This window comes from Culex pipiens, chromosome 2 (assembly GCF_016801865.2).
Source record: "Culex pipiens pallens isolate TS chromosome 2, TS_CPP_V2, whole genome shotgun sequence".
NCBI classification, from domain to species: Eukaryota; Metazoa; Arthropoda; class Insecta; order Diptera; family Culicidae; genus Culex; species Culex pipiens.
In genome coordinates, this window is record NC_068938.1 from 183579396 (window position 1) to 183595541 (window position 16146).

General features: G+C 34.3%; 1 protein-coding gene across 3 annotated transcripts in view; it reads left to right on the forward strand.

Annotated features, from left to right (window-relative positions):
- The window catches only part of LOC120426748 (transcription factor sox-2), a 175323-nt gene that overhangs the window by 77597 nt on the left and 81580 nt on the right, over positions 1 to 16146 (forward strand). For 2 of the 3 annotated variants that reach the window (XM_039591522.2, XM_052708342.1), the window contains exons 4-5: positions 2969 to 3172; positions 9050 to 9132. In XM_039591522.2, the coding sequence (XP_039447456.2) occupies positions 2969 to 3172; positions 9050 to 9132 (287 nt within the window). The remainder of the gene's footprint in view (positions 1 to 2968; positions 3173 to 9049; positions 9133 to 16146) is intronic. The other variant, XM_052708343.1, reaches the window with a different exon arrangement.

A 16146-nucleotide genomic window follows, 5' to 3' on the forward strand; every position in this document is an offset into this window, starting at 1 on the left:
TAATTAAAACTTACAAATTCGACGAAACACCTCGTCTATCCGAATGATTCGATGAAAGCCCTTTTGAAACGGTTATTCGTTATTTAAAACATCTGAAAATATTTTTTTTTATCAAATGGTTGAGAAAATTTCACACGAGTTTCACTTTTTAACATATAAAATCGGATCAACAGTTTCCAAAATAAGGTCCAATAAACAAAATTTTAAATTTTGACTTATTGGGTGTTTTTGAATTTTGTTTATATGACCTTTCTTAAAATAACTCTGGTAAAATTTGAAATTAATTTCAACAAGAGCAGTTCATTTATTTTAAATTTCACGGATAAAAATCTTGTAAGCTCATCTGGTAACTCTATGTTTTCAAATTTGTAAACATTGGAATGTTTCCAAAATTGTCAAAAAAATTTACGAAGTTGATTAGGGACCATCCATAAACCACGTGGACACTTTAGGGGGGGGGGTATGGCGCTTGTCCACGCTCCATACAAAAAAGATTTTTTTTGTATGGACAATTGTCCACGAAGGGGGGGGGGTTCGAGATTCCCAAAAAAGTGTCCACGTGGTTTATGGATGGTCCCTTAACAATGTTGCAGAAAACATTTCAATTTTTACAAATTTGACAACATACAGTTACCGGATTAGCTAACAGGATTTCTATCTGTGTGTAGTATTATAAATAAATATCAAAATTCCAGAAAGTATCGACCAAATTTCCCGGGAATCGAGAGGCTAAAAAATTGCTGATTTCCCGGGAAATTTGTCCCAGGAAATCGTGCTCGTCACTCTCTTGGTAGAAATAAGAAAAGGTAAGATCAACAATGTCCAAAAAGAAAATTGTTGAGATTATTGCCAGCTTTTCAAAAATATTGCAAAATATTTTAGAAAAAAATATTGCAAAATAATAAAATATGTATTTCCTCAAAAAATCACGCATTTTTTTCAAATTTTATTTTTAAATATCTAAATATTGATTTATTGAAACTCTTTGGGTAAACATCCGAAACTTTCTGAAAAATCGCTATATCGCTAAATCAACTGGTGAAAACAAGACTTGCGTCCTACCCTATATCTCAAAAATGATATTTGTTGTCCAATAAATCATATCGAAAAATTAAAAAATACTGAAGGGGGCAAAGTTTGGCAAAATCTGGTTTTAGCGTTAACCCTCTACTATCCAAATTTTTTTTTCGAAAATTTTTATTTTTCCCGTGTTCAGGAGGTCATTTTGAGCAACTTTTGTTCTACGAAAAACTTTACTTCTCTTGTTTTATGTTTTTCTTGTTTTATTTTTAGTATTTTAATTTGCATTTATCTTGTTTAGTTTATGTTTGTTTTTGGTATTATTTGGCCCGTTCTTTCACCTCCTATCATTACAATTTGCCTATTTAATTTTTTCATGTTTTTAAAGTCATTTTTCCAATTGTTTGCTTGTTTTTCACATTTTCTGCTCTAGAATGGCACCATTATCATTTAAATTGTAAAAAAATGCGTAGAAGCATAGCCTAGGACACTAGAAAAATTACTGAATACTTCTTATTACTTAAAACATAGGACATGTTAGTAAAAAACACAGCCAAAGTTGACCCCTAATAAAATGACATTTTTAAAAACATTGTCAAAGTCACATAAAACAAGTAAAACTTCCAACCCATAAATTTTCTGAAATTTTAAGAGTTCTTCTTTACAATGCATTTTAAAGATCAAAAATTGGTTGAAAAATGGATTTTTGGCGATATTTCAAATCGAAGCCCGTCTAAAGGCGGGGTTGGGTTGTAAAGGGTTAAGAAGGTATTTAAAAAAAATAGTTAGTTTTTTTTTTGCGTGGCAATTTTTTTCAAATAGTCCTAATCATAACCTACATATTTGCCCAACACACGAAATCAACCAGAAAAGCCCTTCTCAAGATACAGATTTTCAAACATTCGCATAGCAGGAAACTTTTATTAAGAAACTAATGATCCAAATTGGTTTTTTGGTCATAGAAGAGGTACACATTACGTTTCATTCAAATAAAAAAAAAATACAAAAATTAAAAACAGTTTTTTTTCTTTTGTGAAACTCTACAGAACTGCTCTCTTTTTTGGAAGAAAAGATTAAATGTGAAAAAGCAAAAAACTTGGAAAAGTTTAAAATATCGGTCTGATAGTAATTGCAAATTTAACCTTTTTTTTTAAATAGGAATTAATATCACTTGAATTTGTTTCTCAACGAAAAGATCTGGCATCCCCTTACATCACTTCCCTGAGAAATTCTTCACGGCTCGGCTGGTAGCTGGAAGTCGGCAACCCGGCAGCAAAAAACGAACAAACCGGCAGCAGCAGCCAGCGCTCCGTCGAACAACGCGGGAGCAGAATGGAAGTTGCAAGTCAGCGAATTGTAATTTACAAAATGGGTACAAAATGTGGGAGAAAATAAAACACTGAACCCGAGCTTCTGTCGGAGAGTCAGAAATAAAAGTAACACAGAAAAAATTTTGTAAAGAAAACAGAAAAAGAAAAAACGACATGTTGTTTGGGCTGAGCGCGCGATTCCGGATGCTTCCGGATGTTTTCATGGCTTCGTAGAATGCCTGCTTTCGGCTATTGTTTGGACGGGGTTTTTTGTTACATGGTTTGTTAGGCTGTTCGGGCCGGCCTCGAAGCCCGTGAAAGAAAGAATCATCTCCGTCGGGAGGCAGAACAATGGGGGCGAGCGAGCGGCCTTCGGTAATAGAACAGAACACACATACACGTTGAGAGGAAAAGCGAGAGAAGGAGGAGGACAAAAAAGTTCTTTCTCATTTCCATTTTATTCACATTTCGGAAAGGAAACAAAAATCGAAGATAAATAGTTTTTGTTGATCGAACTAACAGAACATCAGTTGCTCTTTTTGTCGGTCCTGTTCAAATTTGTTTTAATTTCATACAAAAGTGCTGAACTTCTTTTCAATGATGAAAACTCTCTCTCTCCCACCTCTCACTCTCACCAGGAGCCGAATGGAAGCTGCTGACGGAGGACGAAAAGCGGCCCTTCATCGACGAGGCCAAACGGTTGCGGGCGATGCACATGAAGGAACACCCGGACTACAAGTACCGGCCGCGGCGGAAACCGAAACCGATCCGACGGGACGGCTACCCCTACCCGATGACCTATCCGTCCGTGCCGGTGGACGCGCTGCGGGCAGGTGAGTGGAGTATGTGACATTTTTTTATTTTGTTTATTTTTTTAATTGTTATTAAGTTTAATATTTGAATTTTTAAATCATTATTAATCGTATTATAACATTTTCCAACCAAATAACATAGAAGACCTGTCTAAACCGTGAATCGATTTTTTTAGGCACCGTTCTTTGGTTCTCTATCTTTTTCTTAAACTAACAAGTTATTGAGCACTTATCTGAAACTTGATTTGCAAAAAAACACTATTTTTAATTTTTTTTTTTTTATATGTTTTAGAGGACATCAAATGCCAACTTTTCAGAAATTTCCAGAATGGGCAAAAAATCTTTGACCGAGTTATGATTTTTTGAATCAAAACAGGTTTTTTAAAAAAAACCGAAATATTGGCAGCAAAAAAATTTCAACATGAGTTTTCGATGTAAAATCGAATTTGCAATCAAAAAGTTCTTCAGTGAATTTTAGATACAGTGCACCGTTTTCAAGTTAAATCCATTTTAAGGTAACTTTTTTGAAAATAATCGCAGTTTTTCATTTATTAAATTAGTGCCCATGTTTGCCCAACTTTGATTATTTTTTTTAAAAGCTGAGAAAATTCTCTATATTTTGCTTCATTGAACTTTGTTCATACGATCCTCAGTTGCTGAGATATTGCCATGCAAAGGTTTAAAAACAGGAAAATTGATGTTTTCTAAGTCTCACCCAAAAAACACACCATTTTCTAATGTCGATATCTCAGCAAATAATTGTCCGATTTAAAATGTTAAAATATGAAACATTCGTGAAATTTTCCGATCTTTTCGAAAACAATACTTCCAAAATTTTAAAATAAGACTAACATTTCAAACGGGCCAAACATTCAATATTACGCCCTTTTTAAATGTTAGTCTTGATTTACATTTTTTGAAAATATTTTTTTGCGAAAAGATCGGATAATTTCACGAATGTTTCAAACTTAAAATTGTAAATCGGACCATTAGTTGCTGCGATATCGACATTAGAAAGTGGTGGGTTGTTTGGGTGAGACTTAGAAAACATCAATTTTCCTGTTTTTAAACCATTGCATTGCAATATCTCAGCAACTAAGGGTCGTATCACTAAAGTTCAATAAAACAAAATATAGAAAATTTTCTCAGCTTTTCAAAAATATTTTTTTTCAAAAGTGGGCAAACATGGGCACTAATTTAAAAAAATTGAAAACTGCGACAATTTTCAAAAAAGTTACCTAAAAATGGCTATAACTTGGAAACGGTGCACTTTATCAAAATTTCAGTAGAGTACTTTTTGATTGCAAATTCGTTTTTACATTGAAAAATGAAGTTGAAAATTTTTGGCAACCAATATTTTGATTTTTTGAAAAGTTCTGTATTGATTCAAAAAATCATAACTCAGTCAAAGAGTTTTTGCCCATTCTGGAAATTTCTGTAAAGTTGGCATTTGATGTACTCATATCAAAAAACAAAAAATAAATACAAATAGTGTTTTTTTGCAAATCAAGTTTTAGTGACAAAAAGTGAAATTAAAAATCACCAATTTTTTTTACTGAGTATCATTTTTTTTCAGTGTAGTCCATATCCATACCTACAACTTTGCCGAAGACACCAAATCGATCAAAAAATTCCTTCAAAAGATACAGATTTTTGAATTTTCACATATCTTTTTTGTATGGACAGCTGCCAAATTTGTATGGAAAATTATATGAACGAACTAATGATGCAAAATGGCTTCTTTGGGCATACCGAAGGTACCAAAAAAGTTTCAGCCAAAAAAAATCAAATGACCGAAATTTCAGAGAATTGGTCATCTGAATCACATGAAACAATTAATTGAATGGCAAACTGTACCGAACAAAATGGGGCCAAACTAAATTAATGTCACTAACATGTTGTTTGTTTTGAACTATTTTAAATAATTTATATGGCGATTTTGTCAATCAACGAGGCTACTTTTAAAGTTTTTAGATTATCATTTTTGAGGCCACAAGCCGTTAAAAGACCTAAGCTCTGCTGTAATTGAACCTCATTGTGCTAATTAGCCAACTTGAGGTGCTTTTGCTAAAAGATCTTTAAGAAAAAGTTGCACAAATAATATCTATTTTTTGTTAACCCCTAAAAGACCAAAATGAAAAAAATAACTCAAAAATGTATTCAGGTATCTGAATAATGAATCCATAAATATTTCGATGAATACATTATTATTTTTTAAAAATTATATTCAATTGTAAAATTTAATTGTAAAAAAGCAGGGCTGCAAAGCCAAATATCTTTTTAAGTGACTCCGATTTCGACTCCAGCTTCTGGTAATTTAGCGACTTCGGCTCTTCAAAAAGAACCAATTCCATCTCAAACAACAACTCTGAACAAAGTTTTATACGCACCATACAAAACTGTTTAAAGTTAGCAGACTCGATTATGCACTATGCAGCCCTTGAAAAAAATTAAAATCGTTTGTAAAATGATTATTTTTTCAGCAATGTATATTTTTTAATGTAATTTTGCTGAAATGTTTTGAAAAGAAAACTTATTATTATAAATTTTGATTTTTTTTTGACTTTTTTAAATATATTTTTGAAGGACAAAACCTAGCAACTTCTGAGGCATAAAAAAGTACAGGCAAATTTTGCCGAATAATTTAAGAGCGAGTCCTCGAGCAAAGCATACCCATCTCGCATCGACCTCACCAATCTGCCTGAAATTTTCAGGGGTTGTTTGTACATATAAAACTAGCATCTGGCCAAAATATGAGCACTCTAGGTCAACGGGAAGTGGGGCAAATCTGGACACAAAGTTTGAAGGTTCAAAAACGTCAAAAATCGTAAAAAGGCTGTAACTTGGGCAAAATTCAATTTAATTTCAAAATTCAAAATGCATCTGAAAGGGCTTGAAAAATGCAACAAAATGCAGGGTAGAGCATCCCAATTGGTTGAATCTAAAGGGAGTTATTGTCATTTTAGTGAAAAAATAGCACAATTTTCAAACTCAAATAAAAAATTGTTCCATCCAGATATCAACTCGGTTCGACCTGCAGCTTGTAGGGGTCATCTGGGACTACCATATGAGACTAAGAACGCTTTGGGTAAGGCAGTTTAACATATTAAATAGACACTTTTACTTTTAGTGAATTTTTTGGTTGTAAATTTTTGCTCGGGGGACCCCTTAGATCCCATTTTCTGATGATAATTTTATCATATTCGTGTTTCTGAGACAATTTCACAATAGAAACATGCAAAAAAATGTTTATTTTCATCCATTTTAACCCTTTAGAAAATGAAAGTTAAAAAAATTGAGATGCTGCTTTTTTCTGGTGTCATCTAGTATCCTTGGAAACGAACTTGAATTTCAATAAATGTGAATCGAAGATTTTTTTTAACTTTCATTTTTAAAGGGTTAAAATGGATGAAAATAAACATTTTTTTGCATGTTTCTATTGTGAAATTGTCTCAGAAACACGAATATGATAAAATTATCATCAGAAAATGGGATCTAAGGGGTCCCCCGAGCAAAAATTTACAACCAAAAAATTCACTAAAAGTAAAAGTGTCTATTTAATATGTTAAACTGCCTTACCCAAAGCGGTCTCAGTCTCAGATGGTAGTCCCAGATGTCCCCTACAAGTTGCAGGTCGAACCGAGTTGATATCTGGATGGAACACTTTTTTATTTTAGTTTGAAATATATGCAATTTTTTCACTAAAATGCCAATAACTCCCTTTAGATTCAACCAATTGGGATGCTCTACCCTGCATTTTGTTGCATTTTTCAAGCCCTTTCAGATGCATTTTGAATTTTGAAATTAAATTGAATTTTGCCCAAGTTACAGCCTTTTTACGATTTTTGACGTTTTTGAACCTTCAAACTTTGTGTCCCGATTTGCCCCACTTCCCGTTGACCTAGAGTGCTCATATTTTGGCCAGATGCTAGTTTTATATGTACAAACAACCCCTGTAAATTTCAGGCAGATTGGTGAGGTCCAAACGACGTCCCATACAAAGGGGTATGCCCTGTTCGTGGACTCGCTCTTAATGTTTGAAAAAAATGTTGGCAAAAATAGAAATTTTACCTAATATTACATAATTGGATTTTATGTATAATTCCAAAATTTTCAAACTGTTTATTTTTTTGAAAATATCAGAAAATTTCACAAATGTTTCATTTTTTGACATTGAATATTGGACGATAATTTGCTGAGATACTGGCATTCAAAATAGGGGCTGTTTGGGTAAGGATAGAAAAATTTCAATTTTCCTGTTTGTTTTTCTTTTATTCGTCGTACCTTAGCATCCAGAAGTTCAATCTACTATAACAAAAATATTTTCTGGAATGATTACACATAAATACCGTAAACCAGGGTGACATTGAAAGAATTTTAATTTATTTTTGGAATATTTTCCAAGTGTTGAGGTTTTTCTCCAGATTATTATTTTTATGACATGTACAAGAGTAGGCCGCACAGGGTGCATGCATTTTTTTTGATTTTTTTTTAATTGTTTGAAAATATAGTTGTGTTGATTGTTTTTATTTTGTATTCCGGGATGACTGTTAAAAAGTTTTTCTTATTAAAATCAGATTTAAGATTTGAAAACTTTATTTTCCATGAAATTTGCCATTGCTAAGGTTGTTCATATCGTTTTTAAGAAAAACCTAATTTTTATATTTAGTTAACTTAATTTAAAAGCTTTTTAATAAAACACATGTAACTTTTAGGTATAATTGTTAAAAAGCCACAAGAAACAGAAAATGTATTCCGTTTTCCGATTCAAAATAATGTTCATTGAGAAAATCATGTCACTTTGAGAACATTCAAATAATGCTTTTTATCAACATTTTCTTAATTATAGTTAACTAACTATGTAAACTTATCCATATTTTATGAAAACTGCTTCTTGAAATTCTTTGAACACTTCTCTATCATGGCCAGTATGATTTTATAGCAGTCCGTACGCATTTGCGGAAAAATTTCAGACCTATCAAAGTCACCCCGTTTTACGGTACTTTTTAAAAAATCATCGAAAAATTGCTAATTTTAAGTTAAAATCAAACTTAAAGTGGTAATGTTGCTATTTCGAAGACGGTGCACATTGTAAAAAAAAATTAAAGAACTTTTCGATTTCAAATTCGATTTTACATTAAAACCATTTCGGATTTGATTTCTATTTTACATTAATACATTTTAAATAATATTTTATAAATATGTCGTAAAGGCATCGGATAGGTACTGCATTTTTTCGAATATGTGGAAAATTTTGGGCATATTTAAATAGTTTTTTCAATTAAATAAAAAAAAACTCTTTTGTTATTTAACATTCCAAAGCTTTTTGCAGCTATGATATTTCAACTAAATGTCGTAGTTGAAATATCATAGCTGCAAAAAGCTTTGGAATGTTTAAATTTAATTGAAGAAAATATTTGAATATGCTCAAAATTTTCCACATATTCGAATAAATAGCAGTACCTATCCGATGCCTTTGCAAAAAGCAATCTTGCAATCCAAGATTATGGTGGATATGGCGGTTGTGGAATATGGAGAATATTAATTTGGTTACGTTTTAGACGATCAAGCACTCCAATTTCACAGATTTTCGATTGCATGGGTTCATTCTTAAGAAAATGAATAAAAACTACTTCTCATGATTCGATTTTTGATCTTTTTTTTAACCATTCGTAAAATCGAACTTGGAGATCAAAACTTAATAGCTTTTTCATATTTGAAGAAATTATTCTAATAATAATTTATTGATAAACACCAAGCATTGCTAGACTACCTTCCTTCCGTTTCTTCGATGATTTATTGCACCTTTGTTTCCCACACCTAACCTAACCTTTACTACAAAACATTACAAAACACTATTCTTCCCTGTCTCATCGCGCCCCGTTCTCATTCTCGTTTCGCACACAGGTATCACACCCAGCTACTTCGCACCAGGTGCTCCGTACCACTTAGGAAGTCATTTGTCACAAACTAGTCCTCCCACGACCCAGGTAAGTTCAATTATCTTTCCCTCTCCCCGTCTAAAGCAAGTCTGCTTCTCCTGAGATTTCTTCACTCTCGCGAAGATTCATTTCTCACGCCACTTCTCGATCATATTCGAGATTTTTTGTCGCTGAGATAATCTAGATCCCAAATTGAATTGTCAGTCGCCTCTGGACAGACACTTTGCAGTCCTAACTTGACAAAAGGTCGAGTGGCGTGGTGTTTGTCTCAAGTGCATAATTGGCCATCCTCCCGGGAATTCTGTCCAAATTCACCTAACAAAAATATAGAAAGAAAAAAAAACACGCAAATCATCAGCAAACGAAATTGGCTCTATCCTAAGCTGAGACACGAAAAAAGAAGCAGCAGTTGACGAGACTTCAACTCCAACGCGTCGAAGATCTTGATCGCAGTGACAGAGATTTGTCATCTGCCACTTTGGAGCGCTCTGACTGCGTCGCTGGAAGCTGTCACACCTGGAATTAAACGTGATTTGTCATTATGCAGCACTCCACACGTTCCATTGTGCGTTCCATTCCTTTTCGGAGGGTTGAGGCCGCCGTTTTTAATAGGCTTTCCCGAAAGCTTAACCGCTTTTGGACCCTTGTGGCGTCAAAGTTTGTGTGGGGACGAGTTTTTTTTTTTTAATTTTGTTTTATGAATGATGGAAGCTAATTTTCGTCGCGACACGTCGTGGAGACACAGAGTCACAGGAAATGGTGAATTTGTCAGAAGCTGTGTCAAACAATTTATTTGATCTGTCTCTGTTTGGTTGGGTTTCAATCTTTTTAAAACGATTAAGTTGGGTTTTCTCTCTTTTACCGATGTGTCATCGTCACATTTCACAGATTTTGTCTTGAGCGAAGTGTAATGACTGTTTTTCTGAAATGTTTTAAGTTATTAAATTAACTAAATAAAATTAATCATATAATCATAAAAATTTGCTTATTGAAAGATTCTGTTAAATTTCACAGAAGTTCATTACGCCAAATGGACATTTTGGTGGAAGCCTAAAATCCATTGATAAAGTTTATATTAATTCAAAGATATCTTTGAGTGATTTTCAAAAATCAGTTCATATTTAAAAAAATGCAAACACCCACAACAAAAGTTCTCGCCGCGAGTCCCGAGCTGCCGAGAGAAACTCGCCGATTGCCCGTTCTCTCCCCCGTTTGCGAAAGGGCTAGCTCGTGAGAAAGAATTGCCCGTTCGCAAGAAGTAAAACAAGTTGGCAACGAAGAAAAAAAACAACACAACTATTGAAGTTACACCTCTTTACCATCGTGTCCTTCGCATTCATAAACCTGATAAACAAATTGCTATCTTGGAACGAAAGGCTAGCACGAAGCGCTCTCGAGCGCTCGCGGTGAGAACGAGAACGCGAGAAAAAAGGCGAGCGCAAGCGAGAAGAGAAAAGGACTACAAGTTCTCTTGCTCGCTCGCGAGTGAGAAAAGCTTTCCTTCTTCTCACTCGAATCTCAACACTGTAGTAGAACTAGTAAGGCCGTTGCAAATATTTTTCAAAGTTTATGTCCCTCGGCTCTGACCAAAGTCGGGGGGGGGGGGGGGGGGGGCCAAAAAATAAAAAATATGAAAATTGAAATTACAAGCCTAGGTTTCAACATTTGGATGAAAAAAGTGTATTAAAATGCTATTTACAGGCGTACAGTTGCTTTCCAATCATTAGTTTTGAAAATATCGAGGTATTGACGGATTTTTTTTCCCCTTAAAAAAATGTGGGACTGTACATTGGTATTTCATGAAAATTTAAAACGTTTTCAAAGGAGTTCAAACATGCTAAATATAATTATAAACGCGGGAAAATGCATTTTAACTGGTTTTCAGTAGGTTAAACATTGATTTTCATTAAAATTTTGAAGTTTTTCTAAAAAATATTTTTTTAGCCCCTTGATTTTTCAGGTCAACTTTGAAGGGAGGGGGGGGGGGTGCGACATAAACTTTGAAAAATATTTGCAACGGTGTAATGCTAAAAAGAAATCAAAAAAAATGTTTTTTTCAACTCATGAACTTCTATGTTGTATTAAAACAGAAAAAAAAATTCAAAAAACCTGAAAAGAATTCAAATTTATTGATTAAAAAATATTTGCACCTACAAAATTGCTCGTGATTAAAATAATACAAAAAATACAGAATTTGTCGAATAGACTTAATTTTTTCAAAGGAACTGCACATTTTTTTAAATTGCAAAAACTCACAGAAATCACATACTGTAAATCTAACTTATTTGAAAAAAGAGATCATTCTTCTGACAAAAACATTTAAGTATGATTTTTAAATGTCAAAAATTTCAAGTATTTTGAAAAGAAAATTTGTTAATGTCAGCAACGTTTTTTTATTTTTTATCTGGGCATTAGGCTGGTACAAATTTCATTTGAAATTGTTGTTGTTTGTTTTCTTTCAGGCTTGAACGCAATATGTTTTTTTTTCGCTAAATTTGTTTTTTCGCCACTTTTTTTGAAAACTTTTGATTGCAAACCAACTGAACTAGTGTTAAATGCATTTAGAAACACTTTTTACAATATTTGCATCGCCATTATTTTTGAAATTAATAATAATGGAAACAAAAATTTAACTATTTTTTGCATTTAAAAGCAATTTTGTAGTTGTAGAAAAACATTTCGAAACAAACAATAAAATTTCTGTACATAAATTAAAACGAAAATGGGGAAAAAGTAACTGCAAATAGTCGGGAAAATGATAATATATCTACAAAAATTAAATGAAACAATGACATAAAACCAAATGACTACTAGAAACTAAGTAGTGAGAAAAAAATAACATGCAAATTAAAGTGATTCTTAAAACAAAATATGTGCCTAATTTCCTATTAAAAGTGGCAGAAAACACGACAAATCAAAGTAAAATTTCTATACTAGACACTCCAACAAGTGCATGTCCTAAATAAAACGTTTACCCAAAATTTCACTTCCACCGACAGTATCCTATGATTTTCCTCTCGATAATTTTCTATAATTTGATCTGCCACGCATTAAACACCACACGGCGTCTTTTTCAGGGGGGTAGTATTTTTTGAGAAATAGCAAGAAAACTGTCATATACATATGAAAGTGTGGAACATCCCCGTTCATTTGCGGGGCGAACGAAAATCTTTGGTCGGGAAAAATCAAAGTTATCCTCATTTGAAGTTTTTGAACTTCAAATTTCGTCTATTTCAATTTAGTATTGTTATAAGTCTACATGGGCATGAATTATGGTTCAGATCATATGATTTCTTATGGGAAATGATGCAAGGAACATTTTTCCTGAAGCACGCAAGGTGATTGAAAATAAGGGAAAAAAGTTATAAAGGTTTTATAGAAAATTTGGAAGATTTTCTGATAAAATTGCACACTCCTTTCCCAAAAACCACAATGTTTTTGATATTCAGATCATTATTTCGAGGAATTCTTTTTTGAGAAATGTTTCTGGACCCATTGAGTATATAAATCACTACAGAAAAGTGTAATTGGTTGGGTTTAAGCTCAACTGTATGTCACAGTTATGAATTTTGGATTTCACCGAATCAACATATTTTTGTGTGTTTTGGTTATAAAATGTACCGTTTACATTAAATTTTTACTTTTTTTTTGTGAGTACATGGTCCACATGATATGTTTTGTATCTAATTGAGACATGCAGTGTAAATACAATCACAGCGTTTCTATTTCTATGCCTTTTGTTAATTTGTATTTTCATTTGGGCTATATTATTTGTATTGAAACTACAGAGTTGAACTTGCAATTATTGGTTATAACATAAATATTGCGTAAAAATCATTAAAAAGTTTAAATGTATGTAAATCTATTAATTTAATCTCAAATAATTGAGCTTAACATACTAAACAAGTCTGGCATCCAAATTTGAAACAACGAGCAATACAACAATTAAATTGTTTTGCTAAAAAACACACAAATAATTGATCACAGTGGCAGTGCGTGGCCGAATGGTTACGCTGTCCGCTTTGTAAGCGGATGATCCTGGGTTCGATTCCCATCTGCTCCAACCTTCCATCGGATGAGGAAGTAAAACGTCGGTCCCGGCCTTGGTTGTTGTTAGGCCGGTAAGTTATTCCAGGTGTAGGAGTCGTCTCCATGCCATAATTACAAACAAACCAAACCAAGCCTACTCCGGTGGAATCGCTGGCGGCGGTTGGACTCGCAATCCAAAGGTCGTCAGTTCAAACACTGGGGTAGAAGGTTCTTTGGAGTAGAAAGAGGTTTGGCTGCTCTCCCCATTCAAGCCTTCGGACTCCTAGGTTCGAACAGAAACTTGGAATAGAGACCCCAAAGGACTTGGGGTCGTTAATGTGGATGGTTTGATTTGATTTTGATTTACAATATTATCACCTGTGTGTGTGTGTGTGTGTGCAACCAACCAAACGGGACCACGCGGTCGCATCTTACAAATTGAGTTGTTTCCATGTATTTTAGATTTCCATTCTATACATGCAAATAACTCGCATAGGCATTTGGAGGGTGTTAGCTCTGCCGAGCTTCGGTGACCCATTTCTACGTAGGCTAGCCGTACGCGAGGTACCTCAGCTTGAACCGACAAGCCCCGCTCTAAAGAACGTTTGCATCAATTGGATACAAACGTTATTTAGAACTTCCGATGTCTTATCTGTGGATAAGAAATCAGCGCGTATTTAGTAAGCAGATTTTTATTTTTATGTTTGTTTTGGATGGATGTCTTAATTGGTGTGAGCGAATGTTAGAATATTAGTGAGAGGGTTTTCTGTTTTATATAAAAAGAACGGGCTCACCGAATAATAATATCTTCAAGACAAGCTTCATTTGAATTTCGGGTGTCCGATTTGTTAAACTTGCGATCCGCTAAACCTCCATCGCCAATCTTGAAACAGCCGACGTTGACGACGGACCCACCCGTTGCCCGTGGAAGTGTACCAAATGCAGATTTCCATCTGCTAATAAGTTTCTGCTGCTGGAGAATTCTGACCGTGATGATTCCTCCGTTGGAATCTTAGAACCAGCTTTGATTTCTGCAACAGGCTCGAGCTTACACCATACTCCTTTTTGGAAAATCCAGAAGGTTGTGCTCCTAATTTTCCACTGCAAATCACTGCTGAACCGCTTTTCCTTGACCACCACCTTTTCCACCGGATAACACCGTAATTTTTGGATGAAAATTCAAAAAAAATTGAATAGAAGAAAAACCACGGAGTGAAATTTGCAAACGTCAGCGCGCGCACGGCTTGCTTCGATCTTTCCCTTGATTTACAATATTATCACCTGGCCTCAAAATAAGTACGAGATCTCTTGTGAGGTTTAAAGACTAATACAAATGTGAAAATCTAATGGAAACGGTACATTTTATAACAAAAACAAACAAAAATATGTTGATTCGGTTGAAATCCAAAATTCATAAAAGTGGCTTACAGTTGAGCATAAACCCAACCAATTACACTTTTCTGTAGTGATTTAAATACTCAATGGGCCCAGAAACATTTCTCAAAAAAGAATTAATCAAAATAATGATCTGAATATCAAAAACATTGCGGTTTTGGGAAAGGGGTGTGCAATTTTATCAGAAAATCTCCCAAATTTCCAACAAAACCTTTATAACTGTTTTCCCTTATTTTCAATCACTTTGCGTGCTTCAGGAAAAATGTTCCTTGCATCATTTCCCATAAGAAATCATATGATCTGAACCATAAATCATTCCCATGTAGACTTATAACAATACTAAATTGAAATAGACGAAATTTGGCCCCATAGGAAAAAAGTTCAAAAACTTCAAATGAGGATAACTTTGATTTTTCCCGACCAAAGATTTTCGTTCGCCCCGCAAATGAACGGGGATGTTCCACACTTTCATATGTATATGACAGTTTTCTTGCTATTTCTCAAAAAATACTACCCCCCTGAAAAAGACGCCGTGACCAACTTCCAATCGCTAAACCCTTCGACACTTGACGCTACCTGTCGGGCTGGACCTGAAAAAGCCCATAATCATCCCACGAGTCGGCCAAATCCCGAACCTTTCCCAACATCAATTTACATGCACCCGCCGTCTCGTCACGGCTGGCTTCGATTGATCAGCCCTCTCAAATCGGTGCTTCTGCTCACCGCACAACTCTCTTAACCTGTTTAACACGCTCCCTGAATCGGAGCCCGATCCGATCCGATCCCGGAGATTACCGCCGACGAGCCGCCCCCCTCGAAACGGTTAAAGTGTTAAATCATCAAATTAATCTTGTAATCATTTTAAAAGTTTTCAACCCTCTCCCCGCGAGTGGATGTCTTCATCGCGTTGTTCGCTTTTCTCTTCGAGTTTCAACTGTTTTAACCTTCGTTGGATGGTGGAGTTATCCCTCACCTTTACAGCCTTTGGCTTTCGAGGTTGTAGAATAAAACGGGTCGGGTTTTAATGAGGAGGTGAGAGAAAAAAAGGCCTCGGCGTGAAAAGAAATCTCTTAATCATAATCGGTTCCAATTATGGCTGATTTTACAGTCAAAATGTTTTCAATGGGTTTGAATTTCTAGCCAAGGTAGGCAGTTTTTTTTTCGCTTTGCATGAGGTTAAATCAACACATGTACCTACTTGTAAGGCGAGCTGGGGAGCTAAGGTGAGTTGAATGAAATGCAATTACGTTAATTATGCAATTATAAATATTGCATTGAGGTAAGAGTTGTGAAAGGGGCTTGTTTGCATTAAGTATGGCACTAATTTTTGCGAGGTGTGCACTTGGGATGAGGAACAAAAGCTGTAATTGCATTCAATAACCAAATTTATCAATCATCTGTTCTGTTTTTATACTTTAACTAAAAATTTAGTCTTTATTAAATTCTAAATTTGTATTGGAAATAAAAGAATTCAAACAGTTTCACTAAATGTTTTACCTTTTTATTTCCCAGTACATTTAGCCCCAATTTTGCAAATTTGTGTGCCTGTATGAATTTTTTACTCAAAAAATAATAAGAAAATTGTCACCTGATCAAACTTAAAATATAATTGATTTTCAAATAATGATTCTAATAATA